The 17,720-nt window shown below is 45.9% G+C and overlaps 1 protein-coding gene across 6 annotated transcripts in view; it reads left to right on the forward strand.

Moving 5' to 3' along the window:
• Nucleotides 1-376: 376 nt before the first annotated feature.
• ARFGEF3 (ARFGEF family member 3) overlaps nt 377-17,720 on the forward strand; it is a 94,127-nt gene continuing 76,783 nt past the window's right edge. For all 6 annotated transcript variants that reach the window (XM_076333696.1, XM_076333697.1, XM_076333698.1 and 3 more), the window contains exons 1-2: nt 377-561; nt 1,736-1,787. In XM_076333696.1, the coding sequence (XP_076189811.1) occupies nt 477-561; nt 1,736-1,787 (137 nt within the window). In that variant the 5' untranslated portion in view covers nt 377-476. The remainder of the gene's footprint in view (nt 562-1,735; nt 1,788-17,720) is intronic.

Here is a 17,720-nt window from a genome sequence, read left to right on the forward strand (position 1 = left end):
GCCCGCGCCGCGTTCCTGCCCCGAGGGCGGCTGCCGCCGCGGGGTTCGGGTCCGGCGGCGCCGTCCCCCGCTCCGCTCCCCGGGCCCCCCACGGTCGGCGGCAGCCGCCGCCTCTCCCCCCGGCGCCGGGAAGAGACTCCCTGCGCTCCCGGGGCGGGGGGAGGCCGCAGCTGCCGGGCTGTGCCCGCGGCGGGCGGGGCCAGGCTCGGCCCCAGCCCGGCAGCGCTACCGGGGCCTGCCCGGGGTGGGAGAGGAGGAGGGACTCCGCAGCGGCAACAACTGACGTGTCCCCGCCATGGAGCTCGGCGTGATTCATCAGCGGCGGCGGGGCGGCAGCGGGGTGCCGCGCACCGTCCCCGTGTAGGCACGGCCGCGGCGGGGGCAGCCCCGGCACCGCTCTGCCGCCCGCACCGCCCTCCTCTTCGCCGCCTGCTCCTCTGCCCCCGCGGCCACGCGAGGATCCCGGGGGAGGCAAGATGGAAGAAATCCTGCGAAAGCTGCAGAAGGAGGCGTCGGGGAGCAAGCACAGGGCCATCAAGGAGAGCTGCACCTCGGCCATCGGTAAGGGGCGGGGGGTGCGGGCAGCGGCGCCGGGCTGACCCCGCCGTGGCCGGGCTGCCCGCGGGGGAGCGGAGCGGAGTGGGACCCGGCCCTGCCCGTAGTGGTGTGGGGCAGGAGCCTCCGATGGGGAGGTTTTGTAACGGCGGGGGCTGGGAGACCTCAACAAACTTGTTCGGCGCTGGCCGCTGAGCTTCCAGCGGGTGGGGAGGGACCGGAGCGCCTCAGGCGGTTCAAAATGCCCGGGAGCACCGCGCTGCTGGAGGGGGCTGTTGCACCTGCTGGCGGTCCCGGGGAGCATCCGTGTACCTCGCCACCCCCACCTCTTGGGTCTGCTTCTCTTCTTGCGAGGCAGATGTGGGTATCAGTAGCTACCAGTTTCTGTGTATGTTGGGCGTGTGTGTGTGTGTCTTTCCTTTAAAAGCTTCTTCCTCTCACCACCCCTTTCCATCATAAAAAAATCTCCAGTACAGTTTTCGCTGCTGGCTTACGTTTGGGCATCTATTTTAAAAGCTGGATTTTTTTGACTGGATTCCATGAGCTTTTTTATCCTTGCTCTATAATGGAAATAATGATCAATAAACCAAGTTCTTCTTTTAAGGGAATATGAGCTTAGGTAAATTTCAGCATCCACCCATTTTCAGGGATTGGCTGTGACTTGAAGTGCTTTTGATGCTAACTACCTGGAGCACTAGTCAGCAAGACCCTTAACTTACATCAGCATAACTGCGATACTGAAAATTGCTTTAAATTTTTATTTTTCATCCGTAGTTACAGCAATCAGTGGTAGTTCATACCTGTTGCTGTCTTATTACTGACCTTTCAGCTTGACGTTCCACGGGTTGCTTCATTAATTGTGTGTTATCCTTACACAGCAGCCATGCTAATATCCTCTATGCTGTTCCAGTTTTAGTATACGTGCTGCTGAAGTGCTGATAACGTGAAAAGGAGTTCACTGAGGAAAAGATGGTACTCAGTGCCTTCTCATTGGGCACCCAGTGTCCTGATAGATTCATGCAAATCTTTGGATACTTGGAGCAGCAGTGAATGTTGTTCTGTCAGCTGGAGTAGGTATAAACTTTAGGATCGTTGGGTCAGAGATTGTAGCCAGATGTATTACTATGGTTGAAATCAAAAGTTTCTTTTAAAAGCCCTATTGTTTCCTTTGGTTATACAGAAACCTTGGATTCTCCTGATGCTGCTATCAAGATACCTCCATATCAGCTAAGGTAAGAACATTTAATGTTGAATCCTGTGGAGCTGTGAGTATTTGTAAAATTGAAGTAAAAATTTGAATTAAAAGTGAGGTAGACAGAGGAAGGGGCTGAATCTATGTGATTTCTTTAGTTTGTAAATATACGTATCTAGGCTGGTAGTAGGGGATAATTTGCTGATGAGCCCTTGGCCTCTAGCCATGAATGAAATGTAAGGAAACGTGTAAAAATGGGCAGGAGTATGTATAATGGTGATACTTGGTTAGAAAGGAGGGCTGTCTTATGGTCTAAAGGGTTTTTCTTCTAAATTACAGCCTTCAGTATAAGTGATGATGCTTCTCAGTGTGTTTGTTTTCTTTTAAATCTAGATCAGTGTTTGTTTACTGAAAATAAATATTCCAGAAACTGAAAGGTTATATCACCATAGAGCTAGGACAGTAGGTAGGAACTAAAATAATACAGTTTCTATGCCTACTTCTTCCTTTAGCCTGCTAGGTTATCTTGAGTAAGCCTTCTCCCTTCTTCCTGCCTCCATTTGTACACCTGTAAAATGGGGGAGGTGGCACTGCCCCCATTTGTAGAGCTATTTAAGATCTCATTTTGGAAATTCTGATAGCTGTGGAGAAAGTAAATAGGCAAAATTTTTCACTGTCCCTTCTGACAGAACCGCTAGGAAGCGTCAAAACAAACTAGCAAGTACAGTGTTCAAAACAGGAGGATACTACTTCACACAGCTCATAGTTAAGATGTAAAATGCTTAGACTTGCCTTGTTAGAGAATGTAATGGATGCTAAAAGTTTGCATGGGTTCAAAAAGCACCTCAACAAATCCATGCAAGAAATTGATTGAGATCTATCAAATGCAAAGGTACCCCTTCTTATTCAGAAGTACTTTAGTCAGAGATGATAGAGTTTATAAAAGAGTATGGAGGAGTGTTGCTATGAATTTGGCCTGTCCTGTAGTCTTCCTGGGTATCCACTAGTAGCTACTGACAGAGGAGACACTTTTTTACCACAATACTACTCTTCTCAGAGTATTTTTGCCATCTTATTACTCCCCCCTGCTCCTTTCAGATATGCTTGGTGCAGCGTTGTGCAAGGAAAATTAGGGATTGAAGAGCTAGTTATTGCAGAGCAGTCACCAAATAGGGAAGGAATAAGAGCAGTCTTTTGCTGCTCTAAATTCCTGTCAGCTGCAGTCCACAAGGGGCTTCAAGTCAATGGGGAATGGATGAAGCATAGGTCTGGCATGACCAGTGCCAGACACATGCATTTCCAACACAGGTTGGGCAGCTGAGAACAGCTGGATGAGTAATTCCCAGTAGCTCCATTAGAATTAGATTATGTTTACTTGGCACTGTGGTTGGAGAAAACTTGGCTCTTTATCTTCCCATTTATCACCTTTCATCTGTAATACAGTGTATGGTCTCTGTTTTTAAGTACTATTCTCATTCCCTATGAATTAGTTAGCTAGTCGTTACCACATTTCTTCCTTTTCCACTTGCCTACTGCCTCTTTACAGATATGCCTACCTTTTTATCTTCTTCCTCCAGTGTTCTTAATGTTGTATTTGTTTAGCTGGGTTTTTTTCCCCACTGTAAATCCCAATCTTTTTAAATAAAGCTAATACCTTCACAGGTGTAGCTATGATGAAGTAAGCTGGTAACGTTAGACTTGTCAGTAACAATGCACTCAATATTTCTGGATGTTTTACAAAATGAAGGGTGCACTAGAGAATTTGAATAAAAGCTTTGGTTGTGCGGTCCTTGGTATGGTTCTGCCACACGACCTCAGACAGTGTGGGAGATGTTGCTGTCACCAGCACTCTGAGCTTACTCTTCATTTTCTACTAACAAGCTACTGCCAGACTCCAGATCAGCACACTGGGCTACATCTTGGGCTGGAGTTCACCTGCATGATGTGCAAATTAGATAAAAGTTCATCTTTGCTTGGTATTTGTTAAAGAACAGCACCGTGACAACTTGGTTCCTAACACTGTAAAAGAATAGCCTTGAAAATAGAGCAATGGCAATGACCAGAAATACAGCCAAGATGGGTGCAGGATGGAGAATCCTGACCATGCCCTTTTCCTGCTTGCATCTTGATCAGGTGCAGATTGCATCATCTGCTGTAACACAGATCAGCCCCTGGCTGCTCATCGACTTTGAATCTGCCATTCACCTTTTCTGCTGTAATATTTTTGGGTGTAGTAGCGGAGCCTGGGGATATGGTCTGGAGTATTCTGTGATACTAGAGTTAGAGTGAAGGTATGTATCATCTTTCCACCAAGTGACCCTAGTCCACAACTCTGATCCGAGATCCATAGTAGTAATATACTGAAAGCGTTAAAGGCAGTGTGCCAAATAGTTCAGGAGAAAAATACATATTTGTGAGGTCTCTTCCAGGAGCAGCAGTGGAATGAGTATTTCGAGTACTGCATGGCAGGGAAAATGTTCCAGCTTGTTTAGTAGGAAAGTTTGGTGTGTCCTTAGAATATACTGAATACAAGGAAAGTGTATCAGCACTTCTTTAGAGTATATTTGGGGAAGTTAATGATCTAAGGCACATCTATACTGCATAAGAATAGGGGACAGAGATTCATGATCTGCCATGTCCAGTTGAGACAGATACTGGCTCAGTTTCAGAAATAGTGAATTTAGTAAGTACCCCAATCAGTATTGTTTCTGTTTCTCCACAAAGCAGCATCTGGCTTCCACTAACAAGTTGTGCTGGTGTTACTGCTGTTTAACAGGATGGCCATGCCCTTGCTTAAGTCCTTCTTTTCTTTCTGTAACTGAAGAATGAAGTCTGCTCACGAGAAGAAGGTGTAAACTGCATACTCCCTTTTTCTTCCCCCCTTAAAAAGTAAAAGGCCATTTGCTGGTTTTGAAACCACAGTTCTAGATGAGTAGAGGTTCTTCATAATGTTTTCTGTTAAGACCATGATCCTAGCATGAGAATGGGGAAGACAAGTTATCTCTCTGCATTTCCTCAGATTATGACTAGATGAGTTCAGGGTTTCTTACATGTGTTACATCAGCTACATACTTATCTCCACCGTACCATTGGGGTAGATTACTTCTATGTTCTGGCTTGCTCCTGACTTTTCCATAGCTTCCTCTCTTGTGTTGGGCTTCTGTAACTGAACAGCGGGCAGGCCACATTATAGTTTCCTGAAGTCCATGCAATTAGTTAGGGGGGTTCAGCTGTAGCATTTGTATGGGAGCGGTTTCCAGCACTTGTCTGGTAGCAGTTTAGATATCATGTGCCTGCTCTGTTTGGGGGCACCTGGGGTACTTTTGCCCCAAGGGAGTGCAGTGACTGGACATTCAGCCTGGAATGTCATTCTTTAATTAGTTTGATAGAGATCTGTTGGGTATATATTCAGGGAGCTAAATGAGACTATTTTGCTGTTCAGCTTCCTTTGATGTTAATTGGACTTATGAATCCAAATCCCAGTTAATGACCTTGCATATTAATTCCAGTGAGGGGCATTATGTAAATGTTTCACTTCCTAAAGAAATACAAATCTCCAACAAATATGGAGTTTCCCACAGAGTCCTGTCAGCTCTGCCTTGAGATAGGAATATTTGTGTGCTTTTTCAGTCCTTTAACTTGTGATCAGAGTATTGAGCAAGGGTATGAAATAGTAAAGAAGATTAAAGTGGACCAGGAGGGAAATGACCTTAAGTCAGTTCAAGGCTTTGCCATAGATGTCCTGTGAAGGGAGAGTCACGTAACCCGTTGGTAACTGGTCTGTGTTGCCTGCCTAGTATGATGATGTTTGTCTCTGATGAACAGGTGTTGTGAAGATTGTATATCTACTAAGTGGTTAAGGAGGCTGGATGGATGACTTATAAATAATGAGTTAGATAAAAGGAATTGATGTGCTGGTGTTTTAATTGGTGAATTGATCACATAGAAAATAGCTTAAGAGAGCTTAATGTCCGCCAGGAAACAATTGTTTGCTACTAAGTTGAGCTGCATTCACTTCAGTATTTTCAAGATGACAAATTCTGCCCTAAAGGCCAACCACCTACACTGAGCAAGTCTCTGTTCTTGGCTAATTCTTGGCTAGTTTCTCCATTGTGATTTTAGAGGCTGAAATATGATCCATGAAAGGTAACTGAACAGACACAAGAAAATGAGCCTTGAAAGAGAATGTTTGATCAGAGCAGTTTAATGCTCATAAGGATTATCTACATACCAGAGAATAAAGTAAGAGGCTAGACAGTGCTTGCCGGTCACATACTGCTTTGGAAAAACTTGGGTTTACCAGAGTTTCTTGGAATGCTTTATGTAGTTAAGTCATGCCTTATAGGCTATGTAAAACTTACTGGCTTTCTATCAGCACAGACTTGGCGCTGCAAAGAGGAGGTTGGTTGGGACTTCTGAGGGAGGCTGTGGCTTGGTGGGTAGTTTAGCCGGTGTGTTTTGGTGTTGCTGTCCTCATTAGAACCTGGAATCTTACATACAAAATTTCTTACCACATCCCTGCCATTCTTCATTAGGAATTTTTTTTTATTATCCTAAAGAGATTTTTCTCGTATTTCTAAGATATTTCCTGTAATTTCCAGGTCTTACTACTATCCTGTCATTACTTTTCTTTTCTTCTGACCAGAACAATAGCAAAATATATATTTTTTGCCCTTTTGTCAGTGTAGCAGAAGCATCACTGCAGACTTGAATTTGAGCTGTTCTGTGGAACTTGTGTGGCTGTTGTCTCTTTACTCTCAGAAATATGGCTGAGTGCAGAAGAAGATGCATAGGCAAGACTCTCAATAGTATAAATTGCTGTTCATGCTAGTTTAAAGTTTCCCCTGTGGACTTTAAAGCAATGGCCATGAGACATGTTGATGTGTGAGGCATGCTGGCATAGTAACTGATGTAATTTGCATTCCTTCAAAGAAGAACCAGAAAGGTTCCAAATGCTTACTTATTTCTTCAGCATATCTGTATACTGCACGTCTCTGTATCTAAAAGCTGCAGAAAGTAATTGAAATCGAATGGAGGTACAGGCTCAAGCCTTCAGGGCACCAATTCTGGGTGCCTAATCGGAGAGATACAGGTCCTGGCTTTCAGAGGTGCTGAGCATTTCCAAGTCTTGTTTGTGTTGGTAGTAGTTCCTATGTTCATTACTGCAAAAGCTTGCATTCCTCTGGTGTTTCACATTGGCCTTTCAAAAATAGCCAGTATTTCTGGAGATCACAGCTGGAAAGTCAGAAGTCAGTGGTGGGCAGGGTCCTCTGTAATAACCAACTTATGTCCAGTTCTGTCTCTCCTGTTTGTGTCCCAGTCCTATTCATCTTGGTGCTAGTTTTTGAGAGCAATTTGTGAACTTTGGGAAGCCAGTGCAATGAAGAGCAGTCAGGAACAGAAGTAAGCCTTAAACTTAGCTGAACTCTGAAATATCTATACTCCTTGCATTTTTTTTTTCTATAGTCATGGGAATTTGGGGATGAAATTGGTAGTTCTACTCTGCCATTTATTTTTGCATCTCTAGCTTTGCGTCTGACATACTTCTTGAGATGTAGCTGCAGCTTACAGACTCTTAAATAAAACAACATGCTCACTCATTTTAGCTTACATGTGCTCAACAAATAATAAAAGCAGTAAGTGTGGTGTGATCGTCACCAAACATCCAATGCCATAGAGCCTTCCAATCCACTTAGCTTTGCAGATAATTCATCCACTTAAAGAATCTTGAGGCTTGGGATGAGTTTTGGCTTTTCCATTGTGAAGAAATATTTGCGATTTCATTATTTCATTCTTCTCCCATCTGCTCTATTTTGTTCATCATTTCTGTTAGTTTCTTTCTACTGGGAGAGAGTGGGTAGGGAAGCTGATCTCTCTCTCTCTCTCTCTCTCTCTCTCTGATCCCCTGACCAGAAGAAAGGAGTGGGGAGGGAGGAATGTCTATCTCTGAGGGGTTTTTTGCGGGTGTTTTTAGCATACCTCTCTCTATTTTACTCTTTCTCATTTTTAAAACACTTTGCTTCCTGCTCTTGCTGCCACAACCACCTGGCATTAAGTGCTCCTGTGCTTTCCTCCTGAACCTGACTGCTGGATATGTGACTCATGCTGCTCAACCATTACACAGTTGCTGTCTGGCATTCAGCAAGTGAATGATGAGTTCCCTGGCAGGCATCTGGCCAAGAAGAGATTCTAGTGGCAGTGTGGATTGCCGAGCTGCATCTCCTGTGTTGGCAGTTTACAGGCTGGATCCAGACTTTTGGGGGCATTTATGCAGCCCATTTGGTGTTTTGAATGGTGTATATGCTTGGGTCTTAATTTAAAATGTTGCATTCCTAGTTCTGTTGTTGGGGGGTGGGTGGGAGGAGGAGATTAGTGTTTAGAAAGGCAGTGTGGCACTGTCTGATACAGTATTTCGATCAATCTGCATGTTTAATCTGGGATATGTAACTGGCCCTATTTCTTGTCTGATGGGCAGGTATTTTTATCTCAGCAGAACTTTGCATCTGTTCTGGGACCCCAAAAGACAGCAGTGTCGGAGAGGAAAGGCGCGTATAGGGTCAGTTACCATCATGCATGTCTGAACTCTTGCTGTCAAGACAAGATTCCAAAAGTGTTGGAAGGCCTCTAGATCTAGGAGTCCCTAAAAACCTGTCAGCTGGGGTTATGGCTCTTGAAGGTATCAAAAAAGGTTTGGTATTGTCATGGGAAAAGGTGCATGGTTTCCGAAAGATTATTTATGTTGCTCTTATTTGTGGGTTTGTGGTTTTTTGTGTGGTGGTTTGTTTTTTGTTTGTGGTTGGTTTGTTTTTTTAAAAGCACAGTGCTTGCTGGTTTTGAAACTAACTTGCTGCCCTTCCTGATATTCTTTGTAGTAGTGGACCTTAATATTCACCACTGCTTTGGGTCTTTGTTCCTTTTATGGATTCTTCTGAAAGTCCATTCTAGATTTGTGACAAAAGCCCACAGTGTACTAGTTTTGGCTGGGCTAGAGTTGATTTTCTTCATAGGAGCTGGTAGGGTGGGAGTGCAGAGCAGCTGGGTGGGGCTGAGCTGCCTATTGGGGTTAACCCCCAACATACAGTTACTGTGGGATGTACATAATTCATTCAGTACAGGAATAGCACCAATAAAAGATGAGAGCAGCCATAGTTTTGAGTGTTTGTCTAATTTCTAACAACAAATGCAACAGAAATACTGCCCTACGGGTCTAAGGATGATAATGGGATAGCAGTGTGTTTGTTTGTTTTAAACATCTGGTCACTCTTAGTGCTTGCAAAGGAGAAGAAAGTGAGAATGTCAGGAGTCTGTTGATAATTGCCTTAGAGAATGAATTATGGTTGGGAGGGGAAACCAGGGGATGGAAGAAGAGAAGTGGCACTGAAATGGAGAGGACTGTTTTTCTACTAAATGAGGCGTGACTCTGCTGTGGCCTTTGTGTGATGCTGTGCAAGTCATGGCTTTTTTTTGTTTTGAAAATGAAGGGGTGAGTAGGAATAATAAAAGTCTCTTCTCACAGTTTTTATTTACATTCCATGAAAAGTAACAAAGCTGCAGGAAATACACTGCCTTTGGTTTCCTTGAATGTTTGCTTAAGAAATTGAATGTGCTAAGGTGCAGTGAGTATAAAATTACATAATGCATTGCAAATTTGGGGATATTTTTAACAACCATCCCTTAGGTCTGTCAAGATTTAGCATTGCACTGCTGTGAAAGTTGAATGGAATTGCAGATTGCAGCGTTAACCTTCAAAATGTAACTAGTAATGACCAGAAACACACCTCATCCTCCCATTTCTTCATCATACTGTTTTGTACCTAACTCTAGGCCATTCAGCTGTAATGGAGAAAACAAGTTCATTTGCAAGGTGTCTGTGCTATAGTACCTCTGTGTCTCTCTTCTGTCCCCTCAATCCTACTCTGTCCCAGCATTGTAAAACTTCCCCTGATGGAAGTTTAATTCTCATAAGATGCTTTATTTGTTGTTTTCAGTGTACTGAAGTTTTGAAACAAAAACGTTTTAACTGGAAAAACCCTCAGCTTCCCTTCCAGGCTTACCAAATATAGGGAAGAGAGGTTGACAAGCTTTCAGAATTATAGGCCGAGCAAGTCCAGTGTGCGCTCTACCTCAGGCCAGGAGGTGTACACTAAGGATGGATGCTCTGCTTCTCACCTCATCTTCATGCTGTGCTTCAAATGATAATCAATAAAATCACCTAAAGGATACAGATTGCTTTATAATGAAGACCTTGTGTGGTTTACATGTGTCATCAAATTCCTTAAAAGCAGAGTTAGTAAGTGGCTGTCGTACCTTGTGCACAAAGGGCAAAAATCTACTGGGGTGGATGTTCTAGTAAGAGTGACGATAACGTATCGCAGAGAGATTACACTATAGCCTTGGAGACTGGAAGCATCCTGATTATTATTTTGTCCTTGTCCACTTTAACATTGTGTAGAATCTTTTGTTGTCTCTCTTCCTCTCCTCTCAAGCAAAGGTACATCGTGTGCTTATGTTGTTTTTTGTTTTGTTCTGTTTCGGTTTCATCGTGACAACAGTGTCAGGCTCCTATCTAGGAACTTTGTGTTTGTGTTGAAATCAAGGTGTTATTAGTGAGTATAGCAAAGAAGCAAATTACCTTAGAAGCGCTCTCCAGCTGAGTGACTGTGCTGAGCTATTTAATTATGATTGTATGAATTCTGTGGTCTCGGCTGCATTAGGCTGGATGGAAGATTAAATTGCTAATGTTTGCCTTTCCCAGGAGTAGAGCTATACTTCTGCTGTTATAGCAAATACATTTCTCTTGGAAAGTATGTAAATAACAAAAATTAGAAACACCACTGTGTCACGTTTTTAATACCAAGCAGTATTAAATTGCAATCTCATTCAACATTCCAGGTTGAAAAATTGTTAAAGTTCTAGCTAACAAACTGCATGAAGTTATATTTAGGCATTATTCCTGTATTGGGTTTGTGTGGCAAGGTTTTGGTAGCTGGGGGGGGGGGGGAGGGGGCTACAGGGGTGGCTTCTTGTGAGAAGCTGCTAGAAGCTTCCCCTATGTCTGATAGAGCCAATGCCAGCCAGCTCCAAGAGGGACTTGCTGCTGGCCAAGGCCAAGCCCATCAGCAACGGTGGTTGCTGTAGCAGTAGCGCAGTAGCGCCTCTGTGATAACATATTTAAGAAGGGGAAAAAAACCCCTGCGTAACAGCAACTGCAGCTGGAGAGAGGGGTGAGAATATGCGAGAGAAACAACTCTGCAGACACCAAGGTCAGTGAAGAAGGAAGGGGAGGAGGTGCTCCAGGCGCCAGAGCAGAGATTCCCCTGCAGCCTGTGGTGAAGACCGTGGAGGTTAACGGTGGAGCAGATATCCACCTGCAGCCCATGGAGGACCCCACGCTGGAGCAGGTGGATGTGCCTGAAGGAGGCTGTGACTCCGTGGGAAGCTTGCACTGGAGCAGGCTCCTGGCAGGACCTGTGGATCCATGGAGAGAGAGGAGCCCACGCTGGAGCAGGTTTGCTGGCAGGACTTGTGACCCCATGGGGGACCCGCTCTGGAGCAGTTCGTGAAGAACTGTAGCCTGTGGGAAGGACTCCTGTTGGAGAAGTTTATGGAGAACTGTCTCCCATGGGAGGGCCTCCATGCTGGAGCAGGGGAAGAGTGTGAGGAGTCCTCCCCCTGAGGAGGAAGGAGCGGCAGAGACAACATGATGAACTGACTGCAACCCCCATTCCCTGTCCCCCTGAACCACTCAGGGGGAGGAGGTAGAGAATTTGGGAGTGAAGTTGAACCCGGGAAGAAGGGAGGGGTGGGGGGAAGGTGTTTTAAGATTTAGTTTTTATTTCTCATTATCCTACTCTGATTTGATTGGTAATAAATTAAACTAATTTCCCCGAGTCGAGTCTGTTTTGCCTGTGACAGTAATTGGTGAGTGATCTCTCCCTGTCCTTATATCGACCCACGAGCCTTTCATTATATTTTCTCTCCCCTGTCCAGCTGAGGAGGGGGAGTGATACAGCGGCTTTGGTGGGCACCTGGCGTCCAGTCAGGGTCAACCCACCACAATTCCTCACTTCCTTTTCCCTATGTCATTAAGTGTCCTCTGATAAGCAACTCATATGCTTCCCTCCAGAGGCAGGTTCATTTTAGTGCTGGGTGAAGTGATTACTTTGTGTCTTGGTTTGAAAAGCAAAAGGAGTCAAGGGAAGAGGGGAATACATAAAGCAAAGAGGATGGAAAAAGGAAATACTGAGCTGGAGGGGAGACCCAGAGGGAACTCCAAGAGAGAGCTGATGTCAGCAGCTGAGGTGAGAGAGAATCAGATACGGAAAGAAAAGGAGAGTTAAACCTCAAGTCATATGAAAAGAAGCCTTTCCGTTGTAACTGGATAAAAGTGAAGAGTTTTGTACTGTGTGGGGAGAAAAAGAATGAGATTTTTTTTTTAAAAGAAGCTGCAAGTGGTGAGGAAGAAAAATGAAAATCATAAAATCATAGAATAGTTTAGGTTGGAAGGGACCTTTAAAGGTCATCTGGTCCAACTCCCCTGCAGTCAGCAGGGACATCTTCAACTAGATCAGGTTGCTCAGAGCCCCGTCCAACCTGAACTGGCTTTCAGCCAGAAATTATAAAGTTATTAGTAAAGGTGGAACCTCACCTGGTTATGTGAGAGGCAGATCTCTTGACATGGGAAACATGCACACAAGTGTTTCTATGCTTGTGAGTAACTGGAGTAAAATCCTGGCCCCGCTGAAGCACGTCAGAATTTATATCAACATAGTACGACAGCAGTCTCTCAACCGTTTGGTTTTTTCTTCAGGACCTGTAAGCTGCAACACCGACTGCTTGTTCATTCTTATGTAGTGCTGTAACACCAAAGTTGTCTAACAGTGCATGATCATCTTGTAGTAGTACAGCATCATAAAGATAATTTATTGTTGTTTCTTTCCTTGAAAAGGAGGATTCTAACTGGAAGGCTTCAGATTCTGTCTTTTATGCTGTTGCTCTAAGAAGTCTCTAAGTACTATCAACAAACTTGTATTTGCATAGAGGTACAAATTTTAGTGCTGGAGGTGTCTGTTGTAGTCACCTGGTTCGACTTCCTGCATTGTGGAGGCACGAGAACTTGCCCTATATTTGTATGCTGCAAGCTTCAAACTTCTGTCCGAGCTCGACTGTATTACTCTTCGTAAGTGGGATGGTCATATTTCTGCTGTAGATAAAATTAATAATTTCTCTAGAATGCGAGCAAGGACTTAAAATCTCCTTTCTTCTTAAAGAGCTGTTGCTTGAAAAAGGATGTATTTATTTCCTGTTCCTCCTCCAGGTTTTTAAGTACTTCCATTATGAACCATAAAGTTGTTGGTGGAGTCTTCTATCAACGTTCTCTAAGCTAGCACAGGAAAAGAAGAGTTATGGATATTTCTACTTTTATATGTACATGTGTTCATATATACACTGCTGGAATTTGTTTTACACAAATTAAATCGTCCCCTTTTGTGTAGGGACTGTATTTGCTTCTGTTTGGTTTATTTAAGGATAACAGCTGGGAGTACCTCCAGAAGTTTGAGAATTCGTCTTTACCATTTATTTTCTCACGGTGGGCCAACTTTTCTGCTTGAGTAAGTGAGGCTAATGGAGTTACACGCGGTGATACTTTGTTCATTTTAAGCAGCCAAGACTGAGAAGCTCTTCTGAACTGTCCATGTTACTCTGACTGAAAAATGTCAGACTCTGGCTATGACTGTTACCTGGCCTAACAAACAGCGTAACAGAAAATGGCAACAGCTGTGAATCAAATTCTTATCTGTTCTTTGACTGGGCTGTGAATTATGCTATGGAATGCAAATTACATGCTGATAAGGCCCTGAGGTTCTGAATTTTGCTTCTCCTAGGTAATATTCAGGGGGAAGATAATACAGGGAGATGTCTTACTTTTAATCTCTCTTTATTTTTAATCCTGTTTCTGAAAATTAATATGGTTATCACCATTTGCATGAAGGGAAATAACTCTTACAGCAGTGACAAATACCTCATTTATAGTGCCCCCTTCCCTAAGTCAGTATCGTGGAGGTGAAGGTGGGCCATGAGACTGTGTTCCAGGCACTAACAAGAAAGAGTTAAGATTGGGCCATTTCCTGTCTTCATTACAATTTTCATCATGAGAGTGAATTAATGAGCCATTATTCTCTTCTCACTAAAGGCTTTTTCCACTACAGTGAGGACAGAAAGATTTTTATGATCTCTTACTTACAATAGTAATCTGTCTTGCTCTGACCTTTTTGGCAGTCTGTTTTGACTGGCCTGTCACAGCATCCCTTGTGACAGACCTGCAGGGAAAGAGGTAGGTTGATGAGCCATGGTAAACTTGGACGACTAGAAAGGTCGTTGTAACCCAGCGTGCTGAATATAAAGGCTATTTACATACTCATGACTCATTCTGCAGTTTACAAAGCTGACAGTCATGGAGTGGGGTAGCTCAGGAAGGACAACCTGTGCTCCTGGAGATACTGGTCCTGGATTACACACTTCGTTCTGTCTCTGACCTTTTTGCTTGATCCTGGGCAGGTCAGTTGGGATGCAGTCCAGATACCATGGAGGTCTAGTGACGAAACTCCAGGTAGCCTCAGGAGGAACAGGACTGAGTCTTTGTCCTTAGCACTCTCTGCTTACTCTGTTTTGCATGTAACAAGGTCCACACTTACCAAATGCTGTTTTTCTCTCTCTAATGGAGAGTCTGTTAGTGCAAATGGCTACTGGTTTCTAGTGACCTTAGAATATATATATTTTTTTTTTTTTTTAATTGGTCTTCTGGGTCAGGACAGGAGGGTGGTTGGCACTCATCGAGTCCAACCGTCGACCCAACACCACCATGCCCACTAAACCATGTCCCTAAGTGCCTCATCTACACGTCTTTTAAATACCTCCAGGGATGGGGACTCAACCACTTCCCTGGGCAGCCTTTTCCAATGTTTAACCACTCTTTCAGTAAAGAAATTTTTCCTCATGTCCAATCTAAACCTCCCCTGGTGCAACTTGAGGCCATTTCCTCTCGTCCTATCGCTAGTTACTTGGGAGAAGAGACCGACACCCACCTCGCTACAACCTCCTTTCAGGTAGTTGTAGAGAGCGATGAGGTCTCCCCTCAGCCTCCTTTTCTCCAGGCTAAACAACCCCAGTTCCCTCAGCCGCTCCTCAGAAGACTTGTTCTCCAGACCCCTCACTAGCCTCGTTGCCCTTCTCTGGACACGCTCCAGCACCTCAACGTCCTTCTTGTAGTGAGGGGCCCAAAACTGAACACAGTATTCGAGGTGCGGCCTCACCAGTGCCGAGTACAGGGGCACGATCACTTCCCTACTCCTGCTGGCCACACTATTTCTGATACAGGCCAGGATGCCATTGGCCTTCTTGGCCGCCTGGGCACACTGCCGGCTCATGTTCAGCCGGCTGTCGACCAACACCCCCAGGTCCTTTTCTGCTGGGCAGCTTTCCAGCCACTCTTCCCCAAGCCTGTAGCGCTGCATGGGGTTGTTGTGGCCGAAGTGCAGGACCCGGCACTTGGCCTTGTTGAATCTCATACAGGTGGCCTGGGCCCATCGATCCAGCCTGTCCAGGTCCCTCTGCAGAGCCTTCCTGCCCTGGAGCAGATCAACACTCCTGCCCAACTTGGTGTCGTCTGCAAACTTACTGAGGGTGCACTCAATCCCCTCATCCAGATCATCGATAAAGATATTAAACAAGACCGGCCCCAGTACTGAGCCCTGGGGAACACCGCTCGTGACCGGCCGCCAACTGGATGTAACTCCATTCACCACAACTCTCTGGGCCCGGCCGTCCAGCCAGTTTTTTACCCAGCGCAGAATACACCTGTCTAAGCCGTGAGCCGCCAGCTTCTCGAGGAGAATGCTGTGGGAGACAGCGTCAAAGGCCTTACTGAAGTCCAGGTAGACCACATCCACAGCCTTTCCCTCATCCACTAGGCAAGTCACCTGGTCATAGAAGGAGATCAGGTTGGTCAAGCAGGACCTGCCTCTCATGAACCCATGCTGGCTGGGCCTGATCCCCTGGTTGTCCCGCACATGCATTGTGAGCGCCCTCAAGATGAACCGCTCCATCATCTTCCCCGGCACCGAGGTCAGGCTGACAGGCCTGTAGTTCCCCGGATCCTCCTTCCGGCCCTTCTTGTGGATGGGCGCCACATTGGCAAGCCTCCAGTCGTCCAGGACCTCCCCCGTTAACCAGGACTGCTGATAAATGATGGAGAGTGGCTTGGCAAGCTCCTCCACCAGCTCCCTCAGCACTCTCAGGTGGATCCCATCCGGCCCCATAGAGCATCCAGGTGGTGTAGCAGGTCGTTACCTGCTTCCTCTTGGATTATGGGGGGTTTATCTTGCTTGCCGTCCCTGTCTTCCAGCTCAGGGGGCCGAGTACCCTGAGGATAACTGGTCTGACTGTTAAAGACTGAGGCAAAGGCGGCATTAAGTACCTCAGCCTTTTCCTCATCCTCGGTGACAATGTTCCCCCCCGCATCCAATAAAGGATGGAGATTCTTCTTGGCTCTCTTCTTGTCATTAATATAGTTGTAAAAACATTTTTTGTTGTCTCTAACGACAGCGGCCAGATTGCGTTCTAGCCGGGCTTTTGCCTTTCTCATTTCCTCTCTGCATGGCCTAACAAGATCCCTGTACTCTTCTTGAGTCGCCTGCCCCTTCTTCCACAAGTGGTAAACTCTCCTTTTTTTCCTGAGTCCCAGCAAGAGCTCCCCGTTCAGCCAGGCCAGTCGTCTTCCCTGCCCGTTCTTCTTACGGCGTACAGGGACAGTCTGCTCCTGCGCCTTTAAGACTTCCTTCTTGAAGATCGTCCAGCCTTCCTGGACCCCTTTGCCCTTCAGGACTGTCTCCCAAGGGACTCTCTCAACCAGTGTCCTGAACAGGCCAAAGTCTGCCCTCCGGAAGTCCATGGTTGTGGTTTTGCTGGCCCCCCTCCTTACTTCACCAAGAATCGAGAATTCTACCATTTCATGGTTGCTAAGCCCAAGACGGCCTCCGAGCACCACATCTCCCACCAGTCCTTCTCTGTTTGTAAACAGCAGGTCGAGCGAGGCACCTCCCCTGGTAGGCTCACTTACCAGCTGTGTCAGGAAGTTGTCTTCCACACACTCCAGGAACCTCCTAGACTGCTTCCTCTCTGCGGTGTTGTATTTCCAGCAGATGTCCGGGAAGTTGAAGTCCCCCACGAGAACAAGGGCTAGCGATTGAGAGACTTCTGCCAGCTGCTTGTAGAACGCTTCATCCGCCTCTTCATCCTGGTTGGGTGGTCTGTAACAGACTCCCAGCAGGATATCTGCCTCGTTGGCCTTCCCCCTCATCCTTACCCATAAACACTTGACCGTATCATCATCACAATCGTTGAGCTCTAGGCATTCGAAACACTCCCTAACATACAGGGCCACCCCACTGCCTCTCCTTCCTCGCCTGTCCCTTCTGAAGAGTTTATAGCCATCCATTGCAGCACTCCAATCATGAGAGTCACCCCACCATGTTTCCGTGATGGCAACTAAGTCGTATCTGTCCCGCTGCACAATGGCTTCCAGCTCCTCCTGTTTGCCTCCCATGCTGCGTGCATTGGTGTAGATGCACTTGAGCTGGGCTATTGATTTCGCCCCCAGCATTGGCATGCCACCCCTACCTAGGCTCATCTCTAGTGAGCCTGGTTTTATCCCCTTCCCCCTTCGAACCTAGTTTAAAGCCCTCTTGATGAGCCCCGCCAATTCATGAGCGAGAATCCTTTTCCCCCTGTGAGACAGCTGAACTCCATCTGTCACCAGCAGGCCCAGTGCCGTGTAAACCTCCCCATGATCAAAAAAGCCAAAATTCCTCCGATGGCACCAGCCCCTGAGCCACGTGTTGATCAGGTGTGTTTTCCTGCTCCTTTCAGTATCCTTCCCTGCCACTGTAGGGATAGAGGAAAACACTACCTGTGC

The sequence above is a fragment of the Aptenodytes patagonicus genome, chromosome 3 (genome assembly GCF_965638725.1).
Source record: "Aptenodytes patagonicus chromosome 3, bAptPat1.pri.cur, whole genome shotgun sequence".
In the NCBI taxonomy this organism is placed as follows: domain Eukaryota; kingdom Metazoa; phylum Chordata; class Aves; order Sphenisciformes; family Spheniscidae; genus Aptenodytes; species Aptenodytes patagonicus.